Below are 18492 nucleotides of genomic sequence, written 5' to 3' on the forward strand. Positions count from 1 at the left end.
ACTGCTCCTCTCAGCTGGTGCCTTTCCCAAACCCCCTCCTGTAGGAGAAATGAGCCTGTCCAGACTCTTTCAGCTAGGGATTAGGTGAAGCGCCACATCTCCTGAATATCTGAGGAGAGGTGGAAATAACAAAGTCCTGGCAGAAGTAGTGTGAAGACAAAGCTTGAGCATGGAGCCGAGGGGGAGGCACAGAGCTCGATGCTCACCAAGAGGGTGGCAAACAGAAGCGGTGCTAATTTTGGGCCAGACAAGAGACAGCCCTGTGAAAGGGATACAAGAAGCAAAGGGATAAGGAGCTCAGATACAGGTCCATAGCAAGAAGTTGGGAAGGAAACTGGTTCAAGAAATTGGCAAGGAAGAAAGTGAGTCAGAGAGGGGCAACAGAGAAAAAAAAACTAGTTGTGATATTTGGAAAACATTACTCTCCATATCCCAGAAACTCCCCATAACACTGCTGCCACCAAATACCTACTCCAAAATTCATGACCAGCTTTATTCTCTAACCAAGTCTACAGAGAGAATGAGACCTCCTGCATTTCCTACAGCAGAACCTTCTGCAATGGAGTTACATTTTTTGATTCTTTTGCTGAATTATGATGCCGCCAGAGGCTATGATCTTGTTCTTTACCTAGACTTGCTGTTTAAAAACTCTTTAAATTGGAAAAAAAAAAAGGGACAATATTAATGAAAAACATCCCCAACATCCCTGTAAAACACTTTTAGTCAAAGACTCAAAACTCAAGTAAACCAGGTTTCTTGTGAGACCACAATTCGGTATTTTCATACAGGGATAATATTCAGACTGGAATATTATATGCCACATTTACAGCAGAAATTATTCTTACTGAGTAGGAGTTTGAGGGTGGGGACAAAATAAGAAGCTACCTGAGTATTTTCCAGAACTGGTATAAGAAAGTCATCAAACTTGCAGAAATCCCAAAATTGCATCAGAATTCATTTCTCTATGGAAACAATAACAGAAGATGTTATTTCAAATTGATGGCTTCACTTCCACACAATTTTGAACATTTTGAATGTTTATACAAATAACATCACATTAATTCCATTCCTTTTTCTTCTTACGGATTTACAGTAATGCAGAATTAATAAAACAAGTGGAAGTCTTGGCAACGGAAGACTTCTTTTTTTCAGAGTTGACTTTCAAAATGGTAGAGAGAAAATCACCATCCTAACTTTTCCCATTAAATTGTATATTGACAGGTACAAATATGCAACCACGCTAAAACATTTATTCTCCCAAAATTAGCATTATTACTTTATTTTTTGATTTATTACAATCTGAAAATCCAATAGTAAAAAAAATAAACTAGGCATAATGTATAGCATTTTACAAGCAAAATACTTTACTGTTTCCATTTCAATTTGCATAGGGTGGGATAAGTGTATTGGTTAAAGAACATAACATACAGAAGAAAGATACCATAGAGTTCATCAAACTACACTGCAGAGTGTTACGTTTCTGTGAGTGAACAGTACTTAAACAGCTATTTCTGTCAATAGAAAACCATACACTTCACCATTGACGAGGTTGCCTTCCCAAGATCATGATGCATCATGATAGCTGCAAGCCACTGGTATCTCTTCGTACATTGTAGGTCATTCTCTTTTAAAGCAATTAAAGAGTTAAACAAGCCAGAATGTATCTATCTATGCTCATTTCTCTTCTACCTGAAGTATGGAGAGAGAGAATTTTTAAAGTCAGCTTGTGAAACTGGTTATAGTAACCTCTGTCTCATATTTTTAGTCTCATGGAGTCAGGAAGCCTTGAGCTTCATCCACACATCTCTGCCATACCTGTATCTAAGTAAAAAACTGTGCTTTGCACTTTGTAGAAACAAACTGCAAAGAGATCACACTTCTTTCCCACTGTAATGACATCTCTGTTCCTCCAACTGTATAAATCTGGCTTAAAAGTCTCAGAAAACTAAAAAATAGTTGATCTAGATTGTAATAAAAAAAAGAGAATATTAAATACCTTTGGTAAAAATAGATATATTTAACCAGTTTAGAAAAGCAAATAGTTATATTGTCAAAAGGAGAGTATAAAAATGTACATGACAAAAATAACAAACACACAAAAAAAATCATCAGCCATAGTAGTAAGAATAAAGGCGCTGCTCTTTTCAATGTTTGCTTCCTTAGCTCATGTTATTATCCAGTCTTCCTTCTAAAAGGCAGGAACTTTACCAGAGCATGTGGAAAAATCCAGTCCTTCCTACCAGCATTGAACAAATTAAATTTAATTTGGAAAAAGACAGTCTGTTGTAACCCAAGTTTATACTACAGAGAACGCTTTGATTTAGAGTATGTAGGAGTAGCTGAACACAGAAAGATTTCAGGTGTTTTCAACCAGAGGCCAGATGTACTTGAGCTGTAGAAATGAGACAGCCAGCAGGATCAAGTCTCCATGATGTCAGCCTTAAACCTATTTTTTACTCCTAAATTATAAATCCATGTATTGCCAAGTTAATTGTGGGGGACAACAACAATACATATATTTTAAATCCCTCATTGATGCCTTTCTCCCATCATTTCACTGGGCCTCCAAACAGAGCTGTCACACAACATATAATCTCAGTTTGGCTTCTCCGCTTTTTAGAGCTCACTGTAAATCTTCAAGACGGAAGATCCCCAAAGCAAACAACTGAGATTACAGAAGGAGGTAATGCACAAGCCCCATAACAGAATCAGCCATTGAATGTGCTTTCAAAGAAAATAGCACAATTAAATTATGCTTATCCTTCAGTGTTCCCTTTGCACACACAGTCACACTCCTCGTGGTGTTCCAAGGGTACATCTGTCAATGATTTATGCAATCCCCGGACACCAATCCTTGGTTTCAGCTGAAGAACCTGAAGAAGAAGAAGACAAGCATCAAGAAAACAGCAAGTACTTAATCACACATCTAGACTATGGGTTTACTAAATTGCACTGGACACCAACTGGATGATAGGAAGCATATTAAAACTGAATTTCTTCTTAATTCCACTGACCAGTTACTATTTTTGCTTTTACCTCCAGCCATTTACAAAATTGCTTAAATTATGTTGAGCATAATTAAATCATGTTGCTTTACCAAAGACGAGACTCGCAGTTTCAGATTTCCACTTAATTTTATTTAAGAGCAAACAGTAGAGTTAACCCAAGTAGATAATTCTATAGTAAATAATTTTAGCTATCAATTTAGAGCAATGGAAAAGAACAAATATTTGTTTTATCATAATATTTGTTTCATCTCTACCACTAGAGAAAGAAAAATGAAAGGTATGGTTGTGAAGTGTCTGAACTGCACCAGTAAATACCTTAGAAATTAGTCACAGAGAAAAGTATATCAACAAGGAAGATTTTTTTTAATGCAATACTGAATTTAAATGCTAAAAAAATATTTACTAAAAGTGCAATACATAAAATATTAAAATATGAATATTGGTGCATCTATTGTTTTAAAAAGAAACACCTTAACTGGCTTTCAGTATTTTCAAACATGCAAATGTAAAAACAATGCATACCTCATGGTATTTTTTGGTGACTTTTGTTGGCACACATTGGCACTCATTGCAGCTCTGCTGACAACAGACACAGTTTCCACCACAACGTTTCACCAGCAGACACAGCGGCCAAAATATGGTGTCTGTTCTCTTCAGCTCCTCCCTCAGGGACACAGAGAAGTTGCGCGGGGTGCAACTGTACAGCCGCGCCTCCTCCTTCAGGAGGTTCAGATCCACCACTGCAAAGAGAGAGAGAAAACAGTGCTTTCCTGATTTCCAATCCAAGTTCATTTGTGGTAAATCAACTACAGCAGTGCAGAACCCATGGGGAAGGTTCGCTTTTGTGCAGGTTCAGCACAAAAGTAGAATACTGCAGTTCCATGAATACCATGAAACTTAAATTGAATGATCACTTCCTAGTGATCTTCACCAGTTATTTTATAACACTGGCAAAGTTGATTCAAATTATAGAAATATTTGGCTATGTTCCATATGTTTTATCAAATCAACCCTAATGGAAATCACTTTGTTTACATTAATATTCTGCGCGCCAGTGCTGCCATTCTACGGTCATTTTGGGTTGGTGAAACACAGAGAGCAATTAAGAATCCTGCAAAATTTCAAAAACATTTTTAATTCCCTTGCAATAAATATTCAAACTTCTTCCTTGTTAAAATTTCAACTATTGCATCTTTGCTAGGGCATTGTAAGTATATGAAAGAATGAAACCATTCATATCTAAGCAGAAGTAACTTCTATGCACTAAGAACTTCAAGTTGTCATCATCAGGGAGTTCTGCACAGAATAAATGGTGCACAAGATTGTGTATCTATATAACTATTAGTAGGCTCCATTTTCTCCTCCCTCTTCATAGCAGCATATATATGGATTTCTGTTGTTTCTCTAGATTCATTTTCTCTTGAAGTGTCTTAAATAAAAGTTCCCCCTTGTAAGTAACTAACTTGAAGTGCAAGTTAATGATATTAATATTTGGCACCAGTTACCCTATAAACTGGTTCCACTGTATCATATTGAAGTTTCACTTTGCCAATGGTTGAACAGCAAGTTCATGAAAATAGATGAAAGAGGACAAGCTCCTTTATGTTCCTCTTAGTTGAATAGACAAGAGCTAACAAGCCTTGAAAGAAGCAGTTAAAATTGGGAAAAATTAATAAGACTGGGAGAAAAAAGGGAGAAGCAATGTAAATTGAATTTATTTCAGAAAAGTCAGACTATAATGATCATGATCTAAGATCTTTTGTCTGAATTGGTTTTTTCCACACCTACCACCAAGGAACAGAAGTGATGTCTAATTCAAAGGGATACTATTCTCACTAGTAAAAACCAAAAACATAAAGAGAAAATGAAAACATCATGATAACATGGCTATTGAGATGAATGAAACAGAGGTCCCGAACAAAGTGGCAAAGACATTTAAACAACTGGTTTTAAGATAAATCAAGAAAAAATTAGGGGGGAAAAAGAACCCCAGTGCATTAATATTGCTTAAAAAATGTCATCCATTAACAAATAAAAATATATACAAAAAAGCTAAAATAAATTTCTGATTTGAATCACCCTCTAGAGAAACACCTTTTTTTTTCCTCTCTATTATGTAAAGAGCCTCAAGAGGTCATCAAGGAGAACTTCAGCCTATCAAGGCAAGATAATTCCTACTAATTCTATTTAAACACAGAAGACACAAAAAAAATTAGAAGCTGAATTTCTTTAGCAGAAATGCTCACTGGTACTCTCCCAGGAGCAGATTGTTGGGAAAGAATTTCAATCAATGTTCCTTCAAACATTTCTTTTGCAGGACATATCCATATACTGGCATACATACGAAAGGATTTGTTATTGTGAAAAATCATTTAACACTCTAAAGCCTTTTCTTTGCTTGCACTCATAGTGAATGCCAAGCTGGTGCACTTCATTCCATCGCTATCAGCTTAACATAAGTTCCTAAATAAACAAACTGAATTTTAAGAGGGAGGAGTGTGTAATAACTCCAATAAAGTTACTGATAGGACAACAGCCTGCCTCCTACACTGCAAGAGCATTCCTTGGAGAAAGTTGAGAAGGGAGCAGAGGAAAAGAGACACAAAACTTCTGGAGGAGAGATTCACTGTGAGAAACCAGAAACTATTTAAGCTCTTCTGATCAGCTAATTGCTCTAGGCTGAATCACTTAAAAGGTGGATGTGTCTACCTCCATTAATCAAGGACTGTGGACAGGAATGGAGTATTCTTTCATCTGTTATGTTTTCAAGCATACAGTAAGTGAGCTGTCTGAATGAGGATAAAATGCCTGAAGTGCACTTTGAGAAGTGCTAGTTCTGCTAATACTTTCTCCTGGAAGATTGTTTCTGCAGAGAATGATGTGCTTGGTGCAGTGAGTTTGAAGGAGCTAAACTTATGTGCTGCTCAGCCCTTCACCATGAGGTATTGAAAGTGGAAGCTGGGCACTGACACCTCTTCCAGCAGGCCCACAGAGCACTGGGAGAGATTCTTGTACGGTGACGTCCTTCTCCATTGCCTCCTGTCTTCTGCCAGCAGCAGAGGAATGCATCAATTTCCATACCTACAGCTGGCTGTAGTTGTAGAGAAAGGACTATGCACTAAAATAAGCAGTATGTTACTCACTTTGTCACAAAAAAAGAATTAATTTGAACTCAACCCTTCAGACCTGCAGACATTAATTTTAAAAGGGTTCTGTTGGAGAACACACAGTCAGCTCTCAGCAATTATCTTTCAGTGTGCTTTACTATTACAACAGGTTTCAGGAGAGATGAACAAATGTCATGTTTGATTTCTATGCTTTAAAATGTACTATGGTATATTGCTACGATAGCTCACAATGAACCCTTGCCCTGCCTTATGTAATTCAATTTCATTAAAAGGTCTGTGACAAATTTATCTAGGGCTTATATAATCACTTCTTTGAAGTGTGTGAATGAAGCTGTTATTTTTTCAAAGTAGCTGTCTGTTCAACATTTATTTTAACACACTGTGGGTATGAAGCTAGATGAGAGAATGTATATATTCCCTTAAAAGTGTTTACTTAACCATAATAAAAGGTTATGCGGATTTCCCAAGTACACTGAGTTACAGTACCTGTTATAATGTGAACATTTAAACACTCCCTCAACTTGCCTTCCACTCATGTATCAGGTTTGACACTACCATCAAGGTTCTTTTGTCTAGCCATAGCACAGGAGGAGTGAAAGGTTCTGTAGCACATAAATGGGAAACACTAAAATAAAAACTAGTGAAGGAGAAAAAATGTAGATGCAGGTAGGCCTACAGTAAAGAGTATTTCAAGACTGTGCCTACACTGGCACACATAATCCATGTTCACAGTAGCTTGAAATTAATTGTGCAATTGGCAATGCAATGTTCTGGCATCTTCTGGGATGTGTATCGAGTACCACAGTGAAACTTCTTTCCCAAAACATTTTTCCAGCTGGATACTGCTTTCAAAGTCAATTAAAAAAATAAAATTCCACTTGCAGCACTTGTATGTGAGCACAGATAGCAGCAGAATGGTTTTCATTCCTAAGTACTTCGGAGATGTTCCTGAGAATGTAAGTTTCTTGCTGGCTTTTACAAAAGGAGCCGTTACAAAAATCTCAAGCAAGAAGTGGGGTATAAAGGAAAAAAAAGGTTATGTAACTGTACAAAAACCGCAACTGCTAAGGACTATGCTTTGATTGGGACTGGCTTTTTTCTCCTTAAGGAGATTTCAGAATATGATCTAATGATTATACATTTATTTCAGTGCAAAAGTCATGGGTTATTTTTTTTTTTTTGCACAGCAAAATATATTTTATTTTCAAGCATGTTTAATAGTATAAAAGAATTTAGGATTATATTTAGATATAAAAGCTTCTGAACTTGGTGTTGCTTCTTTCCTGACAAAGTTTTTCGAAACATTTTATCCAGAGAAAACATCAGAGACATCAGTTCTCTGGAATTTAGGTTGTCTAAATATATTTTTTTTTATACAAATTATTACGTAGGAATAGAGGACATTTCTCTACATAAAGTAAGATACACTTTTTGTAACTTGTTTATGGAAACAGGAGAGTAATTTAGCTTTTTCACTGAAACACTGTAAGAATGAAACTGATCTAATAATGAATCAAAGAGTTTGAAAACCAAAAATTTTAGGATATGCACTTCTGACAAACATTTCTTAAAAAAGATTTTGACATATAGCAAACATGCTGCTTGAGAGAATAAAATGGGGAAAAAAAATAAAAAAGAAGAAAAAGGTTTTGCTTTTCCTATATATTGAATAGTCCTAGGTCGTTTCAACTGGACATATTTTCCACCTCAGGCTATTGTATTACAGACTCAGTAATACAGTCTGAGGGTGGTCTCTAAGACAAATGTGGCAATACCATGATATGTTTATTCAGTGAAAAAATCTATTTTGGCACCTAATTAGAAGTCTTTAAAAGATTTACTCTGATAGTTTCTTTTTAAGATGTGTCTTGCAGGGAGGTTGTTTTTGTCTATACAGATGTTAACCAACACCTGCATTTTGTTTTGCTCCCATTTATTGTCCGCTTATGGCATGCATTGGGCAAATACTAAATTTCTTTAATTAAGGAAGTGTTAAATGATTATCTGAGAGCTTTTAAAGATATTTCCTACACTTTGGCTCATAATTTAGCTGCTTTATGCAGGGCTATAGCAACATGGATAGGGTACAATGGTTGATTTCTGTGCTCTGATCTAAGAATTAATCGTCAAACACTTAAAATTGAGCTATGAAAGGGTCTACTTCCTCCCTTTTCTTGCTGATCAGATGCTGACCTTTTATCAACATAGAAGTCTGTTCAGTTATGTTCATATGCTTTCCTTTTCATGCTGTATGGTGGGCAAGGAAGGTGATATTGCCTTCATGCTATCCATCCACATGTAATCCATAAATATGAAATAGTGTGTAGCATCTGGGTGAGATATGGCAGGAAATTCATGAGTGTTAAATGTAGAAGGAAGCAAATGAGATCAACACATCTAAAAATTTTGAAAACACAATCTACTTTATTTCTGATGAAGTTGACAACTGCATGATCAACCCAGACATGAACACATGGTATTTCCAAAGGTGTCATCAAAGAGAAACATTTGGGTAATCGCTCTCAATTCATTTCATGTAAAGAATGGAAAAATTCTAGGGAAATAAACAATCATTCACATGATACAGTAAGTGTAAGACATTACCTACCTCAAACAAAACAAAAAAAAAAATTGCTCTCCATAATACAAGGAACCCACAAATTTCAAATATGTTAGTTTGTCAAGATGCCCTGTTACTTCAGAGAAATAAAGATCTCCTGGGTTCCTTACAGGAAACTACTGAGTTTGCTTCTTTTTTGTTTTTTTTTTAGTTCCTCTTTGCTGCCCTATCCTGCTAAATTCCTTTAAGTTTAGAGTTTAGCTACTGTCCTTTTGCAAGTAATACAATGGTGAGGACAGCTCACAACAATGGTATCTGCTCTCTTTGTAGCATATTACGGGAACCGAAACTCAAGGTGAAGAACAGTCTTAATTCTTTGTCAAGAACTCATACCCATAGACAGCTGCAAGGCCAGACAGAAGAGTAAATTACCTCTTGACTTCCTCCCATGAATGTATGCTTTCCCAAGAAGTTGCCAAGTCGGCCTGTACAAATCCTCCAAATCCAGCTGCCATCGATCTGGTTCAAGATAGCGGATAAGGTCTTCCACAGTGCTAAATCCAGCAACTGCGTTGTTTAATACATCCAAGGGCAAGGCTGATGGGGGTAGCAGTGATGGGCTGGGTGCTTCTGTGTGGTGCTGCAATCAAACCCAAGAGAAGGGCACCAGTCAGAGGGTTAATGGATCTGCTTTGGCAAAGTGCTGTACTTTACCAAGTTACATAGCTGGGAGACTTTGTAAGTGAATATCTTGTTTCTGAAGTACAGTCTATCTAATACAACAAATGACAAGAGTCAAAAACTACCTACAGTAATTTCACAATTATAAGCTGCACCATTTTGACTAAAGTTTTGGTCCAAACCCAGAAGTGCGGCTTATACTCCGGAGGGGCCAATATATGGAAAGAGTTCAGAAATTCGCCAACCCGGAAGTGCGAGCCCACAGCAGCCGTGAGCCGAGCTGGAACCTGCCCGCCCCCGCGCTAAGCGGCCCCAGGGCAGCCCCATGCTGAGCAGCACCCGCCCAGCCCCACACCGAGCGGCACTGGGGTGGCCGCGCCGAGCGGCACCTGCCCGGCTCTGGTGGCAGCGCAGCACCGAGCCGAGTTCGCACAGCCCTGAGCCAAGCAAGTAAACCCTGCAATCCTGCGATTCTGTTACTAATTGGCAATTTTGTGAAAGTTGCAAGCGGATTCTTGCTGCGAACAAATGTGCGGCTTGTAATCTGGTGCGGCTTATATATGGACAAAGAACGAAACGTTGCCGACACCCAGAAGTGCAGCTTATAATCGTAAAATTACTGTAATTATTCTTTAGTAATAATTGTAAACAAACTTGCACTGCAGAGTTTGTAGATTTTTTACATTTCTAGCCTTGCAGCTAGCATGCCACTTCACCCGTCCTTTGAAGATGTTCACTGAGTGATGGATGGGACTTTTAAAATAGAACGAAGGGTGATTTAAAAATATGGGCCCATTTACAGGCATTTCCTAAACCCCTCTAGAAATCTGAAACATTTCACATTCTGCCTTTCCTCAGAAACTTAACAATATTTGTCTTCTTGTCCTTCAATGCAGAATATTAACATATCCCAGTACAAAGACAGCAAATATTCTTCCTCTTATCTACAGATAAAAAAAGTGCACCTGTTGTGTTTCATAAGGTACCAAGAATTATGTTTCTGGTTAAACAATAATGAACAGAGTAATAACAACAACTGGCATAACTGAATTTTTTTTCTCCCTTTTGAAGAAATGAAAAAAATGTTTTAATTGAAATCAAAAGTATTTAAATGGTGAAATTGAGTCTTGAAAAAGTACTTTACCCCAGCACAAGTTTCACTGAAAAATTCACTGGACAGGAGTACTTAGTCACAGACAATTCAAGCAAAGTGAATTGTTTTTGTTCACTCTACAATCTACAAATTTAAAAATTATGAATTGATTTGTATTTTCAAAAGAATAAAAAAAAGCAGGAAGACTAAGTAAGAAGCTGCTTCTGAAGCACCTGAAGTTTAGGCTTTAGGTTTTTCTGTATGCAGACTATGTCCACAGTACTGCACCAGAGCAATTCATCTGGATCGTGTAAGAAAGATGAAGAAAAATTTGAACATGCTGCCAATTTAGGAGATGGAAAAGACAAGAATATGTGTTTATATAGATATCTATATTTAAAAATCTTCATACCACTTAGTGTCAAAATTACACTCTCAGTACTGTAATGTGAAGTGTGTATATACTGTAATTTTTTCCATCTGTAATGTCAGATCAATGGTAGGTAGTCATTTACCTTTTCAAAATGATCAGGGAAATTGATGAGAAATGTAACAGTTATGCTGGAAAAGAAGATTTAGTAAAATAATTCTTGCAACACTACTCACACAGCATAAGTTTTCTAAAATATATATTCCTGTATGTACATATATAAATATAGAAATATACAAAGATAGAAATATATAAATATGTATGTATATAGATATATACACATCAATAATAATATTTTATTTTCTGTCCTCTAAATTCTATTAAATATGCACTTTTGGTTTCAGCTAAATGTGTGACTGAAAGAGCAGCAAATGGGAATAAACACCATAACCTCCATATTTTTGGTTTCAAGGTTTTCTCTATAACTTCAAGAAATGCAGCTACTAGAAGGATTTGTGCTTCTTTTTAACTGGAAGTCCTGCAAAAATAATACAAAATATATATTAAGTGTTCTACTACTGTTAATTCTACAATATTTTCATCTTGCTAATAATTTCCAATAGAACTGGAAATAGAATAGAAGCAGTTGTTTCCCATTCTGGATGAATGTGATTTTCAAAATATTAAAATATTTCTTCTCTTTGCTCCATTGCCTGCATTAAAAATAGCAATACGTTGATCTATCTATTACGCTATGATAATAAAGAAAAAAATTCTGGTCTCTAATTTAAATAGTTACTCTTAGCAAAATATGCTACTTAGCATAGCAAGCTTCAGGATGGTACTGTGAGACTGTAATTCAGATGGTCAAAAAAGCAAACATTCCAACATTTTTCTTCCTGTTTTTCTCCACAATGCTGTAAAAACAACATTTTCTGGTTTGGAGGTGCAGGGTTTTACTAACGTGAAAAACAAAATCAGTAATAACTGAAGCAAAAAAAAAATCTTCTTTTTTGTTTCCAGGTGAAGAATTTACTTCAGTGTCTCACTTCTGCTAGGATTTTTTGTTGCCAGAGAAATACGTGGATTCTAGAAGAAAATGTGTTGATCTAGAATCTATTTCCATATTTACAACTTTTATCATGCACACTAAACAATACATATGTAGCAAGTAATCCATCCGTTTATGGTATTCTAGATTCAATTGGCATTTGCCTGAGTTAAAATGTGAGGATATGGTGAATCATTGCACTTAATGGTAACACAATTAAAGTTGCTACCACCTTCTAGTCATTCTTATAGCAGCCCAAAGCAGAAAAAGTAATTGAAACAGCAAAATTATACAACTTTGAATGTTTTAGAATAAAGTCATTAGGATCACAGGATTAAGAATTTTTTGCAATAATCTTAATGCTAGTCAATTTACATGACAGTTGAAGTGTAACAAAGATTAAACATAATTGATATAATAAAGCTATAAATGCTGTATATTGAATTTGTGACATAATATCCCTTATGAAATCTCAATTCAATAAACTCTTCAAGATAAATGGTACTTCTAATTATACTTTACATTGTTTTTGCTTGCTAGTGGATACTAATAGTCTTATAATTTGAAACTTTTGGATAGAACATCCAGGGCAGCATAAGTGGTACTCCTTCCAGTGACAAAAACTATATATTGGAATTCCAAACAATCTATAATTTCACTCGACTTTCTCAAAGTTTGTCACCTATAGGCAGAGTTTACACAGGCAATAAGGTTTTACTCGCAGAGCAGAAAGCACAAATGACTTGATGCAAGAAATTAAAACTCAACTTCATTGAAGGCACACACCTTTATAACAAGCAAATGCGGAACTTCAGCATAACTCTGGAAAGTACAGTAATTTCATGATTATAAGCCACACCATTTTGACTAAAATTTTTGTCTGAACTCGAAGTGCGGCTTATAATCAGGTGCAGCTTATATATGGACAAAGAACGAAAAGTTGCTGTTTTAGTTTGGAGGACAGGTGTCTGCTGAGAAAGACGGGAACTTCTCTTTGAAATGGAGAATGTAAATCCCCTCCCTCCATATTATTATAATTTTGAAATCAAGGGGCTTTCAGGTAAAAATATGGGAATTAGGAACAACAGTTCATTACCAGGGAAATTAAAATAGAAATACAGTACTACAAAGAAACAAACTCTAAACCCTGACAAAGTCAGAGTATACCCTGACACCCTGTCAGGCAGGGTGTTGGTAGCAGTCCCATTAAATGGTGGCTGGATCCTCTTGCAGTGATAGATGTGGTTCAGTTGGAGCAGTGCTCCTGTAGAAGGTACAGTTTCCCTCTAGAGGTCCAGTGGTGATGTGGAGAAATCTGGTTTTCCTCTGGAGTCCAGTGGAGAAAGGGGCTACCTTAGTGTCCCAAAACCTCTGTTTTTATCTTGCTAAGAAATGTTGGGCTCTTCCCCCTGGCTGGAGCAACTTCCAATGGGATGAAGTAATTTTATCAGTCACACAGTGGGACTCAGTGGGCCATAAGCAGAAAATGACTGGCTGGAGGAAGGATGGGTTGTGAAAAAGATAAAGAACAATGCCCCACCTGATTTCAATGGATGGCCCATTAGCAGAATATCTGCCATGGAGATAAGGATCACTGCCCCCACCCTCAACAGATGGTGATAGAATAGATACCTTTTATCACACTCTGTACTGTAATGGGTGGCTTATAATCAGGTGCGACTTAGATATGGACAAAGAACAAAAAGTTGCTGGCACCCGGAAGTGCGGCTTATACTCAGTGCGGCTTATAATGGTGAAATTACTGTAACATCATAGCTGCAACTCAGAAATGCTGAAATGCTTCTTACCTGAAGTTTTCAGTTACTTTTATAGTAAGTCTATCACTCCTGCTGTGATTTAATCTATATTTCTCTAGGCAGTCCCACTTGCATGCCTCACTCCACCTGTGTGTCTGACACTCATGGTGTTCTCAATGCACTGTGCTGTGCTATGACATCAGTAGTCAGTGGGTGTCAGAGAGAGATGCCATTTCACAGCAGAACAGTGGTGGGAAAGCCTTCCAGGAGGACCACTGATAATCTCTACTGTTTTGGTGCTCAACATTGATGGAGATAATGATCTGATAATGAAGCAGCCATTTGTCAACTGGACATTTATTCTATAGACAGTATCACCTAATTTACTCCCCCGAAATTTCTAATGTCTCCTCTAACACGGCAGCTAAACAATAATCAATTTTGATTTAACATATATTTATTTATCTGACAGGAGAAATACAAACTAAGACCGCAGACACTTCTGCTGTCCAAATACAGTACCTATCCAAAATATCTTTCCTGATGCACCTGTGTATCTGATGCTTCCCCCGCTCCCCAGCTAGCTCAGTAGCAGGAGAAGCCTGAGATCCCAGCATGAACAAGGATAAATGATATAAAAGAGCCTCTCTCCTCCTGGAGAAATTCCAGAGTTTATTTCTGGAGGGATTCCAGAGAGAAAAGAGGGTGAGGCCAGAGGACAAGGATCTTTTCTAGGGTCAGGAAGGGGGTGGGGGGAAACTGGATCCCTGTCAGCTAGGTATGGACAGAGGGGAAAGGGGTCAGACCACAGGACATTACAGGGGTCAAGGAATCTACCATTTCCAATACATCTAGGATAGTGAATTACAACACTGATGAAAACCATTTTCTAGGAAGTTATGTTCTCCAAGTTCTGCTATAATAAATACTAATAGACAGTAAACACTTTTTCTGTCATAGCAACACATTCTCAACTCAAACCAATGCTTTCTTATTTTTTTCCCTGAGCATGAATAATTTCTGTCATGATAGATTTGACAAATACGTCAGGTTCTTTATGTGATTCCTCTAGTAAAAAAACATGTGTTTTTTTTCTCTGTTTTTCTGCCCAGGAAACAATTTCAAATTACTTTAATAAGCATAAATATACTTAGAACCAAGAAAGAGACAGTTGCATATTTACTGTTGGTTAAAATGATTCAGGATGAAAACCAGAGCTGAAAACATTGAACTTCTGCTGGCCTGTACAACAGCCAAGAATGACAATTGGTGAAACATAATTTTCTCAGGTTTGTTTATACTGTATTTCTGTACATGCACTTAGCTCTATCAAAATAAATACCACACAGAAATCCCCTAAATTGCTTACAAAGGGTTAAAGATATGGGTTTGGAAAAAAAGACAGAAATAATACTATTCAGCCTGGAACATCACACATAACAGTGCCCCAGGAAAAAAATAGGGACTAAAAATGCGTTTTATGGTATTTACCATGTTGTGCCCTATTCAAGGAATCAAAACTACTTTATCTAGCCTCTTTCTCAAAGGAAAAAAAGTAGGATACTATTGTAAGTAAAATAAGACATCAAGACTCACTGAAGTAGCAGATCTGAACAAAAACTTCAACAAACAAATTCAAAATTATCTAGTTGAAGTTCAAGCTTAAAGTATTATTTAGTATGTAGCCTTACTTGAAGACTTTTGATTAATTTCTTGTTCTCACACGTATTTCTTGTGTTATCCTCAGCACAGTATTCAGGCCAAACCCTCTGAATGTAAAGCATCTGGAAGTAGTATCTCCTTGCTATGCCAGCATGACTGTGTATGTGGCTAAATAATAAACAAGAGGCAAACTACTGAAAAAGAAGCTTAGACTTGCAACCATAAAGCCATCACAATTGAAAGCACAGCAGCTGGTCACACAAATATGGTTTTAGATTCATTCTAGCACCAGCACACAGGTTTGTAACACAGCCTTGTCAAATCTGTAAAATGAGCATAAAGGCAATTCCTTGATCTTACAGGTTCTGTGACAGAATGAATATAACCAATTTTTGTTCGATACTTATTATTGGTTTACATGAAGAATCCAGAAGTGTATTAGACAGATACCAGGTATACAGGTATAAATTTGGATAATTATCTCCCCACAAAAGAAATCCCCACTTTTTTTTTCCTTTCGTGTCTTGAAGAAAATGTTATTAAGCAGTTTCTAAGTTATGACCCATTCATCAGTTGGTACAGTTCAGAGAAACTAATAAACATTAGTGTAGTTTAATCCAACTAGAAGGGACTCTATAAAAACCTCAGAGGAACCTAGTCTCCCCTGAAACCCAACTAGGATCAGTAATTTCAAAGAAGTAATACATTTCTTTCAATGAAATATCCTTAGAGTTTTTTGGGTTTTTTTTTTTTCTTTTTTTAAAATTTTATTACACAGGAACACTCCAAGTCCTCTTAGATTTAACGATATGCTTTTGAAACTTTAGCACATGCACAGTCTTGTAACACACACAATAAAGAGCCTGTTTTCTTCCGTTGTAATCACAGGTAACCCTCCTACTAAGCATCATTTGAAGTTATGAGAGAAAGCAGATATACAACTCATTCCAGTTTGCCCTGAGGACACAAATTTCTCGGCATAACAATAGCTCTTTGTTTTCACCCATAAGTACATGCGGTAATAGGTGTGAAAAGTATCTAGAAATCCTGACCTACCTGAACAAGCACGGGCTTTTACTTGCTTGCATCTAAGCAGTACAAAAGAAAAAGCACTTGTAAAAGTGTCTCATTTATAAAGACATCTCTGTGCAAAATTACAGTAATTTCATGACCATAAGGTGCACCGGACTATAAGGCGCACCGGACTATAAGGCGCACCTCCGGGACCCGGCAAATTTTGCAACTTTGTACATTATATAAGATGCACCAGACTATAAGGCACACTATTTTTTTTTTTTTCAGCGAGGAGCTGTGCTGCGCGCAACAAAGTAACGAAATAGTAACAGAATCACGCAATTGCAGGGTTTTCTGGCAGGTGCTCAAATTGCAAACATTTTTCACAGATTAGTGTAGCCTTTAAACGCAGCCCCAGGTGCCCTCCCCGTGCTGGGGGCCTCGGCACTCCTGCCTGCCCGCAGCGCCGGTTGGCAAGGCGCAGCTCAGGGCGGCCACGGCATGCATCGGTCCAGGTTGCCTTGGGGCTGCCTGCGGTACGGGTTGGCTCGGGCTGGCTGCGGCTCGCGCCAGGCCGGCAACTCCCTCCCTCCCTCCCTGTGCAGCTCGCGCCGGGCTAGCAGCGGCGGCTTCCTCCGTCCCCGCATGCTTAGCGCCGGTCTGGAGCCAGCGGCAGCGGCTCCCTCCCTGCCTCCCCATGCAGTTAGCACCGGGCCAGCGGCGGCGGCTCCCTCCTTCTCCACTTCTCCCTGGTCAGCACCGCCGCACCGCTTCTTCCCGCTTCTCCCCATGTCCCCCCGGTCAGCAGCTGCGCTGTCTCCCTCCGGTCAGTGGCCGCATGACTTCTCCCTGCTTCTCCCTGGCCGGTGGCCGCCGTAGCACTTCTCCCTGCTTCTCCCCACATCCCCCCAGCTGACGGCCATGCCGTGTCCCTCCAGCCAGTGGCTGCGCCGCTTCTCCCCGCTTCTCCCCGGCTGGCGGCTGTGCAGCATCCCCCTCACCGGCAGACACGCCGCATCCCCACGTCACCCCGGCCGGTAGCCACACCGCGTCCCTCCGGCCAGTGGCCACGCGGCTTCTCCCTGCTTCTCCCCAGCCGCTGGCTGCCACGCCACTTCTCCCCGCTTCTCCCCTGCCGGTGGCAGCCGCGCTGCTTCTCCCCATGTTCCCCTGGTCGGTGGCCGTACCGCATCCCTCCAGCCAGTGGCTGCGCAGTTTCTCCCCACTTCTCCCAGGCTGGTGGTTGCGCAGAATCCCCCCACCCGGCAGCCATGCCGCGTCCCTGCATCCCCCCGCCCGGTGGCCGCACTGGTTCCCGGTTTCCCCCTCCCAGTGGCTGCAGCTCCCGTGGTTCCTGGCTCCACCCGCACAGTCGCAGTTCCCACGGCCCCAGTTCGGCTCGCAGCTTGCACTTCTGGGTTGGGAAATTTCCAAACTTTGTCCATCATATAAGGCACACCGGACTATAATGCGCACTTCCGGGTTCGGACCAAAATTTTAGTCAAAAGGGTGCGCCTTATAGTCGTGAAATTACTGTAATGAATTAGTAACAGAATCCCGCGATCTTGGAGTTTACTGGCAGGTGCTCAATTTGCAAACATTTTTCACAGATTGATATAGCCTTTAAATGCAGCCCCAAGTGCCCTCCCTGTGCGCAGGGCCCGGCACTTCCGCCCGGCCCCGGCTCGCGAGGCGGGGCTTGGGGCGGCCACAGTTCGGGGTGGCCACGGCTCACACCTCGGGGTTGCTGCCGTTTAAGGTGGCTCGGGGCCGCCCACGGCTCAGGACCGTCCGCGGCTCAGGGCAGCACGGCGCTGCCCGCTCCCTCTCTCCCTGTGTGGTTGCTGCTGGTCGGAGGCTGGGCGGTGCCACCCAGCCCTCACGGTTGCTACTGGCCAGGGACCGGTCGCTCCCACGCCCCCTCGCAGCTCGGTTCACAGCTTGCATGTTTTTTTTGCAGTGAGGAGCTGCACCGCATGCAACAAAGTAACGAATTACTGGTAGGTGGTCAATTTGCAAACATTTTTCACAGATTGGCGTAGTCTTTAAATGTGGCCCCAGGTGCCCTCCCTGTGCCGTGGGCCCCGGCACTCCTGCCTGCCCCCGGCACCGGTTGGCGTAGCTCGCAGCTCCTGGCTGCCACCATGCGGCTGCGGGTCCCGGCTTCC

General features: G+C 39.6%; 1 protein-coding gene across 1 annotated transcript in view; it reads right to left on the bottom strand.

Moving 5' to 3' along the window:
- Window positions 1–1997: 1997 nt before the first annotated feature.
- Window positions 1998–18492, bottom strand: part of PDGFC (platelet derived growth factor C) — a 145470-nt gene continuing 128975 nt past the window's right edge. Inside the window, exons 4-6 of the mRNA XM_033060384.1 lie at window positions 9129–9336; window positions 3531–3748; window positions 1998–2873 (exon numbers count right to left, since the gene is read on the bottom strand). Of these exons, the coding sequence (XP_032916275.1) occupies window positions 2757–2873; window positions 3531–3748; window positions 9129–9336 (543 nt within the window). The 3' untranslated portion in view covers window positions 1998–2756. The remainder of the gene's footprint in view (window positions 2874–3530; window positions 3749–9128; window positions 9337–18492) is intronic.

The sequence above is a fragment of the Catharus ustulatus genome, chromosome 5 (assembly GCF_009819885.2).
Source record: "Catharus ustulatus isolate bCatUst1 chromosome 5, bCatUst1.pri.v2, whole genome shotgun sequence".
Taxonomy (NCBI): domain Eukaryota; kingdom Metazoa; phylum Chordata; class Aves; order Passeriformes; family Turdidae; genus Catharus; species Catharus ustulatus.